The sequence below is a fragment of the Prionailurus bengalensis genome, chromosome B3 (assembly GCF_016509475.1).
Source record: "Prionailurus bengalensis isolate Pbe53 chromosome B3, Fcat_Pben_1.1_paternal_pri, whole genome shotgun sequence".
Lineage (NCBI taxonomy): Eukaryota > Metazoa > Chordata > Mammalia > Carnivora > Felidae > Prionailurus > Prionailurus bengalensis.
Window position 1 is genome coordinate 83,738,414 of NC_057355.1, and position 16,971 is coordinate 83,755,384.

The 16,971-nt window shown below is 45.1% G+C and overlaps 1 protein-coding gene across 4 annotated transcripts in view; it reads left to right on the plus strand.

Annotated features, from left to right (window-relative positions):
• The window catches only part of NPAS3 (neuronal PAS domain protein 3), an 856,869-nt gene extending 842,751 nt beyond the window's left edge, over positions 1-14,118 (plus strand). For 3 of the 4 annotated variants that reach the window (XM_043555965.1, XM_043555962.1, XM_043555963.1), the window contains 3 exons: positions 3,963-4,110; positions 7,701-7,825; positions 9,606-14,118. In XM_043555965.1, the coding sequence (XP_043411900.1) occupies positions 3,963-4,110; positions 7,701-7,825; positions 9,606-10,966 (1,634 nt within the window). In that variant the 3' untranslated portion in view covers positions 10,967-14,118. The remainder of the gene's footprint in view (positions 1-3,962; positions 4,111-7,700; positions 7,826-9,605) is intronic. The other variant, XM_043555964.1, reaches the window with a different exon arrangement.
• Positions 14,119-16,971: the final 2,853 nt, after the last annotated feature.

The following is a 16,971-nucleotide window of genomic DNA, read 5'->3' on the forward strand; positions in this document are numbered from 1 at the left end:
ACTTCAGAGTAAAAGAAACAAGTTCTCGCGTGGTAGCAGAGGCGCTCCAAATTATGCCCGGGAACATTCGAGATTGCAAGCGAACCTGGGAAAAACTGCACCCATCCTCCCCGCATCTTCATGATTGCCCTGTAAGAGCTCAGAAAAGGCCATTGAGATGTTGTGAGATCCTTAAAGAAAGACCGGTTCCTCTGGTACAACTTTAAAGACCTAATTCTAGAGATGTTGTAAGTGAATCACATCTAGAGATGTGATCAGTGAATCCAGTGAGCGACACACAGGCTGCTCTAGCAAAAGTTTTGGATATCAAAAAGCGAACTTTGGGATAAATCAAAGGGCAGATGCCAGGTTATGTGTTAAAAGTACTCAGACCATATCATGGTATAAAATGAAAACTATGATCCACGTAAATAAATTTTCTTTCTCTCTGTGCTTCTTCCCTTTATAGTTTGAGCACAGTGTTATGAATTTACTCCTCAGGCCTTTGGTCTGTTGAGTGTGTATCTCTTTTCAAGGGACAATTAGCTATTTTTTTAAGGACTTCCATATCAAGTAACTTACATCATGCGCTCTTTGGATTTTCCCCACAAAAGGGATTTCAGGAAAAAACCTGACACAAACATTCTCTCATTTTTCTCAGTTATCTAAAGCTAAAACTCACAAATAAAAACAGCCCTTGGATTAAAGAGAAGTGAAAAAGTTTTTGTGTTTTTCAAGTTGTCTAATTTATTACCAACTAAAAATCTCTTTCAAACTGGCACCAAGGTGGCTTTTCTTCTTGAGCTGATTAGGACCACATGAGCTCAGAAAAAGCTGTCAGATCCTGCCTCTGGCGCAGCTGGAATGATCCAACTGATTTGCCAGTAAGATTTTTTTTTTTTTTTTAAAGCAAGAAGCTTCATCCCAAAGTCATAAATTTATATTCTGGAGCCCCAAGCAAAAATTACTCCTTGTTCATTTTAAAGGAAGCAAAATTCCATCGATATTTCTTTTTATGGGACCTCCTGGACAACAAAAACAACTGGGGCAATATTTTGGTCAACATTTCCTGCTATAGTGGAAGCTAACTCAGTGCCCTATCGCTCACTATCTAGCTTCCCACTGACACACAGAGGTCTCATTCAGAAAACACTCACCTTCAGGAAACAGTCATCATCTGTGTCCAGGCCAGAATGGACCTTTACCTCTCAGGACTGGTTTTGTCAGGCCAGCCCAGAGCAAGTGAACGGATTAGGTCAAACTTTTTTTCTTCAGTCGACCACGAGGGGCTCCTGGACCTGCTTTGGGGTGTTCACCACAGCAAATGAAGGCACTCACATAGCTGCCTGACTTCCCAAGGAGCCTGAGGGGGCGCCCACCCTTCCCCGTCAGTCCTTCCACAACCACTTCCGCACATGAAGACCTACCAAGCCTGCCTCTCTGAGTTCGATCTCCTCTCTTTGCTAGAGAGCCCTTGGCCTGGGTGATGAAGAAGGCTGCATTAATGGATTCATGGGCCCTAGTATATTTGTGTTTATTCTCAGGAAACAGATGCACTTTAATCAGACCCAGCGTCCTATTGCCTTCACTCCAAAAGACGACACCCTCTCATCAGTCTTTCAGCCCCCTTCACAGCACGTACGTGGAGCCCACCAAGGAGGCAGATGTTTTGCTGGCTGTGCATTTCAGAACTGAGATTTCGTTTCTTTGTTTGTTTTTAAGTAAGAGAAGGTATTATAAGGAATGGGGGTGGGGGTAATCTTATGTGGATCCTGCCAATTCTCATTTAACTTTACAATTCCTTTCTCACGCTGCCCCCCCTTTCTGTGCACTGTAGTCTGGTTCTGGGGATAATTTTTTAATTTTGCCTATGTAGGGTCACATTCCAGACCGCAATCCCCAGACGGGCTGGGCTTCTCCGGCCTAGCACCTCAGTGTTTTCTTCATGGGATTCTAAAAAGGGGCTCCTTAGTCTCTTTCCCTCGTCAACAATCCTAGAACCCTTTGAAATTCTTCCTTTCTCCAGATACACAGCAGATAGAATTATGCACCAACCGCTGACTGGGGTGCTAGAAGTTTTTCTCCGTGAAAATAGTGGGCAGAATTTCATAACCCGTCATTCCTCTATTAATAGTTAACCAGGTTGAGAGGATTTGAATAAAAGCACATCTTGTTGCATGCAACAATGGTTTGACAGAAGAGCTGTATGGCAGAGTTAGTATTTCACTGCTTTCAGCTTCACCACGCAGTTTTGTAGCCTGGGAAGCCATGCATGCAGAATGGCAGAACTTACAATTGCCGACACAAGAAGAGTACAATGCTACCTGTGGAGCCCCGCCACCAAGAGAAGGTGTGACAGTGCCGGGCCTCAAAAATACCCTCAACTGTTGAATAGTTTCAGAATAGTGCTTGCCACTTTTTGAAACACACATCAAAGCAAATCTTTTTTCAAGCACCTGTTAAGACGTAATTATTAAATTTTACAACCACCCATTCAATGCACTGTGAGCAAAGGGGAGACTGGGAGAAAAACATCGAAGTGTACATGTTTATGGATAGAATACGGGGAGGTTGATTTTTGATCACTTTTGGAGCCAGGAGGAATGGCTTAGACACGACGGATGAGCTTCAACAGCCTTGAAACACAGCTCTTTTCCAAAGTGACTTCCCTTTACCCATCCAACCCCCCCAAAAAAAATCAAAATGTACTTCATGAAACTATTGTATATGAAGCACTTATTAGCCGTAATTAAATGGACAATATGAATTTACTACGTCTTTAGGACTCTGGCTTGTTCTGGTTTAGAGCAAGATGATTAATGCAAATACATATTACTTGAGATAACCATTTAGCAGCTAATTTAGCCAAATTTATTACAGCAGTTAGAGGTTTTTCATTTTAGCAGACGGAGACAAGGACATGCCAAAAAGTGGGCAACGTGGACGAGTGCACACTGCCCTCTAGTGGCCAATCAGCTGGCGCGCTTTTTCGGGGGTGTGGAGTTGCTGAGATTCCTAGCCAAGTAATAACAGCAGGTTTTGCACGTTTCCGGCATCCTTTTAAACCATTCCTTTCCATAGCACTTTATTTCTGGGGATGATTTACTGCACTTTCCCCTTTTACTAGCTCAGGAGTACCCAGATACAAATCAAATCAATTTCAACTTGGCAAGATTTTGGTTAAAGTATCATTTTTAACATCTGCATTTTAAAGCTCTCCTTCAGTGGGTATTTAATGGCACCGTTTCACATTACTGATTGTTTTTACTTGTTCCTTCATTTGGGGCCATATTTCAGAGCCTGTGTGGAGCTGTCACTCTGTTTGGCTCTAGCCAAGTCAATTCTGTGCCTCCCTCAGGCTAGTGCTTCTCTCTGACTCGGTCGGGGAATTTATTTTGTCCCAACATTCAGGAAAGTCTCACCAGAATTTCCCCTGACTGACCAATGTAAATTTTGTTCATACATGGACTATAAATTCTGCTAGACAAGATCAAAAGGAACAGATGTGTGAGGACACTGGTTGATATTGCTTGCACTGAGGTGAAATGATCAAAGACAGGGGTGAAGCATCTTCGGAACCATTCAAATATCTGGAATCTCAAAGAGATCTACCTCGCAGCTATGAATAAATCACATACAAATTTTCCTTTGTTAGTGTCTGACGTCAAACCCATTGACAATATCCACACCACATTAGGTATTCTGTGAGCCAACAAGATTTGTAGTCCCTTTATTCTTTCCTTCACACCATGGCTGCCCAAAATGGAATAAAGTCTTGCTACAAATGCTAGTAACCCTCGCTCCACTGAATTGTTGATTTTATTTGTCCTACTAATGGCATTATACATTAAGCATACAGAAGGGCACCCCTGGATTAGTGCGGGACCTCCCCTTTCTAAGCTGGCGGTTTTACTGGGATGATTATCATTTGGTCCCAGTCCTAATACACAATACCTTCCATTTGTTTTGTTTTCTTCCCCCAGTGCTGAATAAGGGCCAGTGTGTGACGAAGTACTATCGTTGGATGCAGAAGAACGGAGGATATATTTGGATACAGTCTAGTGCCACCATAGCTATTAATGCCAAGAACGCAAATGAGAAGAATATCATCTGGGTGAATTATCTTCTTAGGTATATTTTCTAATTCTTTTTCATTTCTGTGTCAGTTATAAAATATGCAGCCCGTGGTTAATAGCTGACATGTTTTATTATCTTTTGGCAGTATCTGGTGTGGAATTATGTGGAAATTCTGCTTTTTCTTTCCACAAGATTCAAAGACATATGCAAAGATCAGAGCTATGTTGGAGGGGACTTCCGGGGCAGAGTCACAAAACTGTCAGTAATTCTTGGTCTGTCAACATTTGGGCAGCTCTACAGACATTGCTTTGGTTTCCCCACAAATGTTCAGGCTAGAAGAAGAAACAAATGCAGACTTTTGCCTACAGATGAAGCATTCAAGAAAGCACCACCTTTCCCCCACCACATGAACCTACATTCATGCATTCCCATCCTTGAGAAGATTAAGCAAAAGGGCATGGGGAAGAAGTGACAGGGTTCACTATTTGCCTCCTATATTCCATCCCTTTGAAGCCTTACACAGATTACATAGCATCTGATTCCCTGGGGCATTCAAGTTTTGGTAAGCGAAGTGAGCTGCTTTGCCAGAATCAAGGCACTGTCAGTATATAAACAAAGGCGCTCTCCTTTTGCCTAATGCTGTGTGATCCCACCCTTCACTGCTATTTTAATGTGCCCTCGCGTTTACATCCATGAATGAAGCCAGGCTCAACAGCTTCCTAAATTCTAGTCTACAACCCCATTTCTCCCTCCTTCCTCATCTACTTTTGCCTTTGGAGTCAAACTAGCAAAAAGAAAACGGAGGGCAACGGCCCCGGGGGGTCTGCTTTGGGCAGCAAGATTTCTGGGAGGTTCTCCACCAATCCTGGCCTGAGGTTATTAGAACGCTAGGCCTGGCTCCCTCCCACTACTGTCTTTCCAGTTTGGAGCTTCTCTTGGCTTTAAAGCCACCAAGCAGGACCCACACGCGGTCCGAGTAGGAAAGCCTCTGATCGGTCTTATGAATGGAAGTTGGTGCCCTTTGGCTGATAATCTCGACAGGGAGTACCTGAATCCCATTTTTCTTTGAGACAGCCAAATGGAGCCGAGATGCTGGCAACCGTGGCTCGTCAGCACACTGACCCTTCAGAGCGTGTTCACGTACGAGGGCAATGACTTGAAGGCATGAATGTGCTTGCTACCAATAGCATATCAATCAGACACTAATGATTATAGCTCTAGAGAGGGCCTTAATGTGCGCCACTTAAAAGAGTCTTCATTTATCTACTTTCTCTTTCCTTTTTTGACCTCTTCTACTCTACATTAATTCTCTCTAAAGGCCCAAGTATGTGTATTTCATGTGGCTTTCTCTGAGGCCTGATTTTCATGCACGCTTTCCCCTGTGTTTGTGATATGCTCAAGATGGGTTTTACAAAGAGGTTTACAGAACAGTGGCTATGTGTAATGCAGAAGGTTATAACAAAAAAAAACAAAAAAAAACAAAACAAAAAACAAAAACCTCACATGCCAAAGAGAAAATAGAATAAGGTATTGTGGCATTAACATTCTTTTGCTAGTCAGAAATGGTGTTGTGCCAAGGAGACCCATTATTATTAAAAATCGGACAGTGGTAACAGGGGCACCACAGACTACAAGGTACCTGTCCCCCATGCTGATGTAACATAGGTTACTAAAGTAATCTACATGCTTGTCACTCTGGTTCAGGGAGATATCTTTCCATCTGGATCTTTCTTACTGCCTCATCCATCTCATGACTACTCTGCCCCCAAATGGAGGGAATGAGAAGGGTTAAGGAGGCGTCAGTCCGTGCAGTTGTGGATCCACACCACTGATCTGGCCTGGGATCAAATGATACAAGCACCTAAGTGTTTGGTGATTCTAGTCCGTCTAGTTCCATAGGGAGAGGAAGGAAGCAGTTTGGGTACCCAAGACCAGTTTTCAGGCTCAAGAGCCTCAATCTCAGACATGGTAGACAGCTCCCGGCTGACCTCAAGACTCACCCAGAGTTCAATAATGAAAGGCTGCAAGTTGAGGGACAAGTGACTTGGGAAGCCCCAAGGCATCTGGACCAAAGGAGATCAGTACGGATGGGCTTTAGCAGAGAAAACTCCCACCATGTCTGCCATTCATTGGTATCACTTCTAGAGACTAAAGATCTAGAAGAAAAGCACTTGGCCTTGGCAAAATAGCGACCGTTGCATATTAGCAAAAGAGCAGCTCACTGAAGTTTGTTTTTCTTTCCCACATTCCTGTTCTTTGTTCTTCCCTGAGGAGTATTTTCAGGCCACCTCTTCCTTCTCAGAATCCCTCACTTCTGGGTCCATCCGGAAGGACAACACGGTCCTTCCCTGTTCTGAAATGACTGCTCCGCCAGTCTTGTTCCTACTCCCTCACATGTTGGTAGAATTACAGACTCCAGAGTGTTCAGAGACGGCCTGAGTGCCAAGGCCACCTTCCCACCATTAGCCTCATCTTATTATCTACAGAAAACTCTGCTACTGAAGCTAATTCACACTAAGGAGTAAATGCCTGATGATCCATCTTAGTGAATTAACCCTCCCAGCGATTGGCAGTGTTAGTGGTTACTGAAACAGTGACTCTTCAATACAGCAATCTCACTAGAGGTTGACAAATGAATCCTTAATCCTGTATTGTAAGTCTCTGGTTGGCTGGGCCATCATGGAGGGTAGAAGCAGCATTTTCCAGTTTGAGGCCAGAGGGTTTCCTTATGGCTTCAGATTACAGCAGCCCTCATTGCTCCCACACTGGGCTGGCCTTGAAGTGGCATTTCTAGAAGATAATGAACTCAAACTGGCCGAACACACTCTCTTTTCCAGAAGAGGCTTGTTTCTGAATTAAAAATAGAACAAGAATTAAGCACATTTGTGCAAATGGGGGTAGAGCCATTCTGTTAGGGCCTCTTTCACACTAGGACTCTCCCCGCTGCAATCAGAGTTCCAGCTTAACAAGCCACAGGTGAACACCACATGAGCAGTTGAAAATGTGATTGTAATGGGTGTGTTGACAGTTCAGTAGCCATAATCCATGCATCCCAAGGTGCACCTGTGCATCTGTCAGATCATTAGGCGCCGAGGGCTCTGCGCACATCCCCCCCCCCCACACCTCCCCCATCAGTTGCTTCAGAGCCATCTCAACAGCTGAGAAGCTCCATCAAGGAACCAAGACAAGGGAACTGAGGCAACGGACTCATTAGGAGCCCAAGAGAAGATCGGGCACACCAGGAGGTATAGGAAGGAATAGTTGAGAGTACTTCTCAGCCTCCCTTCCCCGCCGCGCACCCCCCACCTCCCCCCCCCCCCCCCGCCCGGGTGTTAGATGGGAGGGATGTCAAGCGGCACACTTCCCTGGCCCCCAGTGCTACCTGATTATTTAAAAGCTTTTTAGTGGCTTTCCTGTAGCATTTGGGTATTCAGTCATTGTAGCAGGGTGCGGCTGTACCCCGGCACATGAAATCCAAGCTCCTGTCAAAGTCCCATAACGAGCAGAGAAATGATTTCACGTGCAGCCTTTTAAACTCTCTAAACTCCAAAAGTTTGGGGCAAGGAAGTGGGGAGAAGATGGTCAAAAGCAAACCATGCGGAATGGGTGTCTGCCCTCCTGACGAATGCCTCCCTCCCCCGCAGTAACCCCGAGTACAAGGATACACCCATGGATATCGCACAGCTCCCCCATCTGCCAGAGAAAACTTCAGAATCTTCGGAGACATCTGACTCTGAATCAGACTCTAAAGATACCTCAGGTATTACAGGTATTACTACTTCTCCATGTTCTGCAGTGACTGCTTGCCTATCCAAACATGAGGGGTGGGCAATGGCCAGACGGCCACCATCAGAGCAGAGCAACTGTTAAATTTCATAGAGACACATATGTCACATCAAGTTGATAGACTCTCTGTACACATAGGTATGTATATCAGTATACCACCACATACATATGTGCACACATGGATGTATACATATATGCATGTGGTAAACATACATGCATATATATTGTATATATAAGCATATGTATGTGAAGGTATATATTTATACACATCAATTCACGCATCCCAATATGCCTGTATGCGCAAAAACATACAGAGAGAGACTGGTTGAGCAATCACTCAATGTCAGCCCTCCACTGGCCACACAGAAGGAGTCGTGCCCTAATCCCATAGTAAGCTTTGGCCTCTTTACCTGAAGCAGAGGCAGCACGATCTCTGCTACCTATAAGACCTCCTGCAGCTTCGAGCCCGAAATATTCACATGCTTCCCAAGCTGGGATTGAGCCTCCAAAGCAGGATAGTTAATGACATTGGTAAACGACTCTTTGGAAAGTACCCTGAGTAGCTCTTTGGAACACAAGAAAGTTAATTCAAAAATGTACCTTTCCTCCAACCCCCAACCCCCGCTCCACAGGCACACTTAGAGCCAAGGAGCACAGAACTTCACAGAATTTTACAGCTGCAAAGAAGCCTGAGCCTCTTCTAACCCGTCTTCCACGGAAATGAAGTAGTTACGTGATCTGCCCAAGTTCTAGTGCAGGCTGCATCCGAAAGCATCACAGCACAGCTATAAAATCAGCATTGTCCCTAAATCTTCTGAGTTGTGTTACTGGGAAAATCTATTCTCCCTATAATGTGCCAGATGGCTAGGGTTCCCCACCACCCCCGACCCCCCCATCTTTAGGGCACCTGCTCTCCAGGCCTGTGAGCCCATATCCCTCTACTCCAGACAAAGCTTCAGGGAAGTGGAAGGAGGTGAAAAGCACAGAGGATCTTGACTGTTTCCCTATCCTAAACTGCATTCATTTGAAAGTTCTTTCCTAGGGCAGAAGTTCTGGAATAGACAGGCTCTGCTTTTTATTTACATAGTATTTAGCAGGGGAAAAAAAAAAAAAAAACAAAACACAAAACACAAAAATTCCCTGCCCCGTGGAGCCTGTATTCTTGTTGGAGGAAGAGATCAAAGTAAATGAAAATAAGCACCATCTGATTGCCTGTATGGCTAAGTGCTATAGAGAAAAACAACTTTAGGAATAGGGAGTGTGGTCTTCAATAATGAACAAATATTCACCAACAGAAGGGGCTGACGTCTGTAGAAAGTCACCTTGCATACCATCATGTTTCTGTGTCACTGACATCTTATTCCAGGTTATTTACCCTGACTCCCTGAATATTTTTGCAGGACTTCTCAAATGTTAATGTGCTAAACAATCACCGGGGGATCTCGTTCAAATACAGAATCTGATTCAGCAGGCCTGGGTGGAAAGCTGGGATTCTGCATTTGAAAGAAGCATCCAGGTGATGCAGTGCCGCTGGTCTATGAACCACACTCTGAGTAAAGGCCCAGCTAATCGAGGCCCTCCAGAGAGAGAAAGCCCAGGCTTTTAGGTAGCAAAGGTGGTGGAACAGCTCAGGTGGGCCAACACACCTCCCCAGCCCTGCCCCCCACCTCCAGCACGTGCGACGCGGACGCTGCCCTGCTAATGTGGTGTCTTTTGTCTCTCCTCCCCCGCCGCCGCCAACTCCGGCCACTGGCCCCACGCAGAGGACAACGAGAACTCCAAGTCCGACGAGAAGGGTAATCAGTCCGAGAACAGCGAAGACCCGGAACCCGACCGGAAGAAGTCGGGCAACGCCTGCGACAACGACATGAACTGCAACGACGACGGCCACAGCTCCAGCAACCCGGACAGCCGCGACAGCGACGACAGCTTCGAGCACTCGGACTTTGAGAACCCCAAGGCGGGCGAGGACGGCTTCGGCGCACTGGGCCCCATGCAGATCAAGGTGGAGCGCTACGTGGAGAGCGAGTCGGACCTGCGGCTGCAGAACTGCGAGTCGCTCACGTCGGACAGCGCCAAGGACTCGGACAGCGCGGGCGAGGCGGGCGCGCAGGCCTCCAGCAAGCACCAGAAGCGCAAGAAGAGGCGGAAACGGCAGAAGGGCGGCAGCGCCAGCCGCCGGCGCCTGTCCAGCGCGTCGAGCCCCGGCGGCCTGGACGCCGGCCTGGTGGAGCCCCCGCGGCTGCTGTCCTCCCCCAACAGTGCCTCGGTGCTCAAGATCAAGACGGAGATCTCGGAACCCATCAACTTCGACAACGACAGCAGCATCTGGAACTACCCGCCCAACCGGGAGATCTCCAGGAACGAGTCCCCCTACAGCATGACCAAGCCCCCCAGCTCGGAGCACTTCCCGTCCCCGCAGGGCGGCGGGGGCGGCGGGGGCCTGCACGTGGCCATCCCCGACTCGGTCCTCACCCCGCCTGGCGCCGACGGCGCCGCCGCCGCCGCCGCCCGCAAGACTCAGTTCGGCGCCTCGGCCACTGCGGCCTTGGCCCCCGTCGCCTCCGACCCGCTGTCGCCCCCCCTCTCGGCGTCCCCACGGGACAAGCACCCAGGGGGCGGCGGGGGCGGCGGCGGCGGCAGCGGGAGCGGCCCCAGCGCGTCCAACTCCTTGCTGTACACTGGGGACCTGGAGGCGCTGCAGAGGTTGCAGGCGGGCAACGTCGTGCTCCCGCTGGTGCACAGGGTGACGGGGACCCTGGCCGCCACGAGCACGGCCGCGCAGAGGGTCTACACCACCGGCACCATCCGCTACGCGCCCGCAGAGGTGACCCTGGCCATGCAGGGCAACCTGCTGCCCAACGCGCACGCTGTTAACTTCGTGGACGTTAACAGCCCCGGCTTCGGCCTCGACCCCAAGACGCCCATGGAGATGCTCTACCACCACGTGCACCGGCTCAACATGTCGGGACCGTTCGGCGGCGCCGTGAGCGCCGCCAGCCTGACGCAGATGCCCGCCGGCAACGTGTTCACCACGGCCGAGGGACTCTTCTCCACGCTGCCCTTCCCCGTCTACAGCAACGGCATCCACGCGGCACAGACTCTGGAGCGCAAGGAGGACTGAGGCGCCGCCCAGCGCGGGCCAGGGCTCCGCCCGGAGGCATCGTCGATCGGCGTTTTCGTTTAGACCTTTTAATTCTAGCACTTTGAATTCGAGCAGGTCAGCGTCCTCTCTCACCACGACGGCCCCCATTCCACCCCCTCTTTCTTTAACTTGACTTATTCTTTCCTGTAAAGATATGTTTATTTTTCGCCTTCCGAGAGTCAGATGACCAGTTGCCTGCCATTTTGTCTCCTTCTAAGATGTGTGTTGGGTTGTTTTGCTTTCCTTTTGCATCTTTATTAAGATGTCTTTAATGTTGTATATGCCTCTGCCATAGAATACTCAGTCTTGTGGTCAAGAGATTTCTCAAGTGACAACCATTGGGTTTTTCTTCCTAAAGATCTTGATATGATCAAGATTGAAAGAGACAAGCATAAACAATGTGCCCTGTTTGACTAAGTCAAATGAAATGGGGTGGTTTTTTGTTTTGGTTCCTAATTCCTTTAAAGATAGGGGGGATAGTATTTTAGAATTTTATGCAGAATTTAATTCTCTTTTTATGGTTAAGATTTTAAGATTTTCTTACTTGCACATAAAAATAATTTGGGTTCTTAAACTTAATTTCTGGCCTGTGACTAGAATGTTTTAAAAAAAAAAGTTGGACTAAATGTTAATTACTGAAACATTAACTTAATTTCTAAAACCATGGTGCTATCATTTATTAATCTGTAATGTCTTCATACAAAATGCAGCTCCTGGGCTGGGTTTTGGGGAAAAAAAAAAATAATAATAATAATAACGTGTTCTGTCCTGGTCTGGAGTCCCGCTGCTGCAGTCTCCTTGGTTAGTTAAGACAAAGCCCTCATTAACGTTTGCTGCAGGACTTAAAATTTTTTACCTCCCAACTAACAAACATAGCCTCACATTAAATTTAATGGGTCAGTAAAGCCCTTTTTAAAGGGGCTTTTGGAAAACTCAATCAAACTGATTTGAGGAGCAGTTTGGGTACATACTGCCTTTTGTTGATCTGGGTTTTTGTTTTGCTTTGTTTTGTTTTTTTCCCTTTTCTCAGTCTAACTGAGTCTAATTTTTGCAACTTCAGTAACACTTCAGAGTAAAAGAAGGAAAGGATATTTAACATGTCTTTGATTTTTTTTTTTATCACTTCTTGCTAAAAAAAAAAAAAAAAAAAGGTTGCATTTTAGGGGACTGATTTGATTTGATGAAAATTTTTTCCCCTTTGGTTCTCTTGTTTCTAGGTTGAAACCGGTAAGGTTTAAAACTAAAGAATGGGTTAATAAGCTTCAAACATAACTGCAACTGAAAACCGCACATTAAGTACTAAAAAGAAAAAAAAAAGAAAAAAAAGAAAAAAAGGAAAAAAAGAAAAGAAAAAGAAAAAAATATCCTATTTTGTCTTTGTTGCCAGAAATCAGTGTAGTGTCAAACACTCCAAATGACTGTCGAGTATAAATTCTTCTTCCACTCCATTTTTGGCAGCTGTTTGTTAAGGCATCTAATAACAGATGTGAGAACTGTAACGTGTGCAATGTGTACGTGTCCTTGGCTGTCAGTCCCATTGCAATTTCAATGTGTGTTTCTATATGCAGTATATACTAAGCTAACGTAGTTGTTTTGTCCTTTGTCTTCTCTGTGCTCTATCTCTAGTCCGGAGTGGTACAGTCCCATTCCTGCAGTCCTAGTGAATCAGTGATTCTTGGGGGTTAGTGATTTTTGTGTGGTGGCCTTCCTCTGTAATGTCACCCTATGCTGCTTCTACTGTCTGTGAATCTTCCGTTTCACTTTTTGAAATTCCTGCTGTTGCTTTGCTGGTGTATATTCTCCTAACCTTTCCTTTCTTTTCCTCCCTCTCTTGTCTCCCCCTGTTCCCGCCCCCATCTCTCCTTTCCCCGCCTTCTCCAAAATCTTTTTCATTCTCAGAGATAAAAAGACTCTTAACTAGCTCAAGGTTAATGGAGCCATTTTTTCCCACAATGGAGTTCTGGGTATGACTTTTTTCTTCTGGAGTGCAACACAAAGCACTGAAGAATAATGCTCAGATATATTAAATAAATTGATGCCATATAGCCTCAGTTGTTAACATTCCCAGAGTCCCTTGTGCTCTACCTATATAAGCAATGGGTGCTTTTCTTTGGTTTCCTTCCAGGTTGGCTGATGGAGCAATACATAAAGCAATTACCAGTGAGACAGAAAATTATTTCAAAGGTCAACCAACATTTTTTTAAAACAACAGGGGAGGGGATAACGGAATATAGACTTGTCATATATATTTGTTTATGTGTGCAATGCTAATAGAGTAATTCGGCTGTCCTTTGAATATCACTGTGTTGAGTGGTTTCCTCTAGGACCTTTGTGATTCCATGAGTTGGGCCCACATCACTGTGGAATAATAACTAAAAGAAGTGAAATGCCACAAATTTTAATGGGGACGTTACTTGAAGGATTTAAGTAGGTTTAGAAGGTGAAGAAAGCCAGTCATGATATTTAAAGATTAATTTTGGAAGCTCTACTCTAGCTATCGAACAATCAAAGGAATGCACCTATCAGCTACAAAGAACAGCTAGACAGCTGTTTTGTTTTTTTTTTTTTTTCCTTTTATAAATGTTTCTGTGTTGTGTCAAAATGATTTCTGGTGATTTAAACTAACAGATAATCACAGCTGCTGTCTAAATCCATAGTGTTTAAAATTACAAAATGAAAAAAAAACACTTCATTACCTGTGAAGACTGTGTCTGTGTTTTTAACTATTTCTTGTACAAATATATGAAAACTTTTATGAGGAGACTGGTGCCAAGTAGCTGAATAATGGGGAAAGGGATATTCTGTTCGTAAAAATCTTAGCAGTGTTACCAACTCTACAATATATATGAAAAGAAAAATTAAAACATTACAAAGCGACAGCTATGGTACATTTGTTTTGTGTGAAGCTAACCGGACCTAACTTCCTGAGTGCCTGGCTTATTTTGAAACATTTTTTTTCATTGACCATTGATAATGCTGCAAATCAGAAATGTACATACTTCATTTACAACAGGGTTCTTTTTATACTTTTGTAGATTCTCATACATGTCACATACATGGTTGTCTTTATGTAACTTAATTTTTTCATCCGCAGGTGCCATTTTCATAATAAACTTCTCTTGGATTTGTTACTATCTGGCATCATTTCTTTTACATGTAACCATCCTAACTAATGAATGCTGGTAGTATTTGTGTAAGCAGGTACCTTGATCATTACTCTTGATTTTTAAAAAAAAAAATGATTAAAAAAAAAGATACATCCATATTTTTGCTAGTTTTGGAAAAAAAAATGCATGGCTTGTGTAACGATGAGGTTGACAAGGCACAGATTAAGATGCTAATCCAAATACTACACCAAACTTGCAACCATCCTAAATTTTCAGCTACCCCAACTCATTGTCATACCGAGCATTATTATGCACATTATCAAAGCTGAACAACGGGCCTGCACATTAACCACTATGGCAAGTGTGCATTTTTTCTTGATTAATGCACAGTAAGTGATGACAGTTTCCATACATTAATCATTGAAAATGCACTCGATATTTTCATTTATTACGATCTATAATGTATAACCAACTGTTCCATTGTTTATATCTTCTCTTTATACTAAATCTGTATTTTCTTTCTCCAGACAAGCCGAGTTAAGTCACGATCGTGCTGTCCTATTGGTTAGGTCAGCGAGCAGCATGCAGCCTGTCACGTTTTAAGGCAGGTCAGCTGGCTAACAAAAAAAAACAAAGAAAACTTCAACTTGCTCTCTCTCAAATAAGGATACAGATGGGTTGCATGTTAAATCCGTGCTCTACAGAAAATGATGAGAGATGATTGGCTTGAGCTGAAGCAAAAGGCGCTTTTGTCCCAAAGCCACCAACTACAGTAAATGTCACTCCCTAGTTTAAGTCTTCAGTGGCATTTGCCAATTTGAGGATCCTTTTTATTAATGGAGGCTTGCTTCAGACTGGCAGATGTGGGAATGTGGTTATGGTGGTGGGGCCCTAGATTTCTCTACTTGGCCTTTTATAGGTCCTTGAAATACGTAACACCTGGAAATAGGGAGAGGGTAATTGAGAACACTGAATTGGGTTCTCCCAACACTTTTCCAAAGTTTATCTTTCACTTTTGCTCTGGAGAGTCAGCAAGACTGAGAAGCCAAAACACTGAGGAAGCCAGAAACTCAATCCTGAACAGAGCGTGAGCTGAAGTCACCTTACTGGAGGTATTTGGTCTGGTAGGTGCTGATGAGGCCGGCTCCTACGGGTGGCCTCCAGAACTTTGTGTAGGGGAGGGTCTGCCGAGGCAGAGGGCAAATGGATGAGTGTGGTACTAGGGCTGACCCTCTGTCAGCTGATGGTCGTGTTGGTTGGCCCTAACTCTGTATTGCTGGACACTGCTTCAGCCCCGTGGTCTGCAGGTAGTGGCAAGGAGAGTTGAAAAGCAGCAGCCAGACAGGGACGGATGAAGTGAAATCCTCACTGCATCTCAAGCTTCTGCAGAAGTGGTAGAAGTCCAGGATTCTCCCCCAGGCTCAAGCCTCCCTTAGTACCAGCAAGTTCCCCATCCTTTATTTGTACCCATCAATGCTAAATTATGTCACTAATGAAATAAAAAAACACCTCTTGGCCAAAAAGAGAACAAGCAAGCTCTGGACTCAGACCCACTGACAGCCAGGAGCCCCGCCATGTCCCCAGCACCAGGCCAGCAGCCAAGCCAGGGCCCCGAGCCCCAGAGGCACAGCACCTCTCCCCAACCAGGCCGGCAGCAAGTCAGTGTGTCAAGGCCGCAGGTTGCAGGTCATGGACAGAACAGGGATCTGTAGCCAGCCCTCCGGACCTTTCCTCTTCTCCTTCCCAGCCAATACTGATATTGTTTATTTTGCAATAAGGAACAAGAAACAGAAAAAAGAACTTCAAATAAAGGCAGCAGGTGGGACAAGAGGGAAGATTTGCATCAGTTGAGCATAAAGAAGGGCTAAAATCCCTTGTGGACTGTAATTCTCCCCCATCTTTGCCTATTCCTAGACAAAGCCTGTTTACATTGAAAATGCTTCCAACAATTTGAAGTCAACCTGGTCTCAGCATTGCATTGAAGGTAAGAGATAATGTATATTGTCAAGCCCAGAAGATAGTCTGTTCAGGCTAAAAGGCTTATTATCCAGGTTCAAAAAGTAGGAAGAATAGAGAACTTAGGAGAGCAAGAAAAATACCTTTGCCAATAGTTCATATCATATAGCAACACAACACCAACCTCGTTCTTGGGCTTAATTCCCAAAGAATGACAACAACTAGCAGGCTTAAGAAACAACTCTGGTATGCTAAGGTAAGTGATCACCCTTAGATGCTCCTGCTTTCATGTATCTCCTAGTAAATCATTATGAAGAAGAGGGGCTAACCTGGTAAACCACCCCCACCTCCCAGGAAGCACAAACCATGCCTCGTTCATCTTCATGTCCCCCCTTAGTGCCTAGCTCAGTGATTCACAAACAGCCTTTGTTCAGTAAAGGTCTTCAGAATACCGATGGATGGGAAGGAGGGAGGGAGGGAGGGAGGGAAGGAAGGAAGGAAGGAAGGAAGGAAAGAAGGAAAGAAGGGAGGGAGGGAGGGAGGGAGGGAGGGAGGGAGGGAGGGAGAGAGGGAGAGAGGGAGGAAGGAAATGAAACATAACTTGTCAAGAGGCAGATTCCACTAGAAATGTGGTATGGCAGGATAGCTTGAGTTTCTATGCATTTCCTAAAAAGGAATGGCAAAATGGATAAAGCAAAAAGTTCATTTATTCCGGCCTTCCTGGATAGTCCATACAGCTGGCACAGGGTCGGTCATTGATAAATGTTGGCTGGAGGATGGGTGTGTGTGTGTGTGTGTGTGTGTGTGTGTGTGTGTGTGTGTGTGTAACACAATGTACTCTATATACAGCAATAAATTAGGTAAAACAAATAAAGGAAGAAGAAGAAAGAGCCCAATCAGTCGGTAACTTAGTAAACTTTG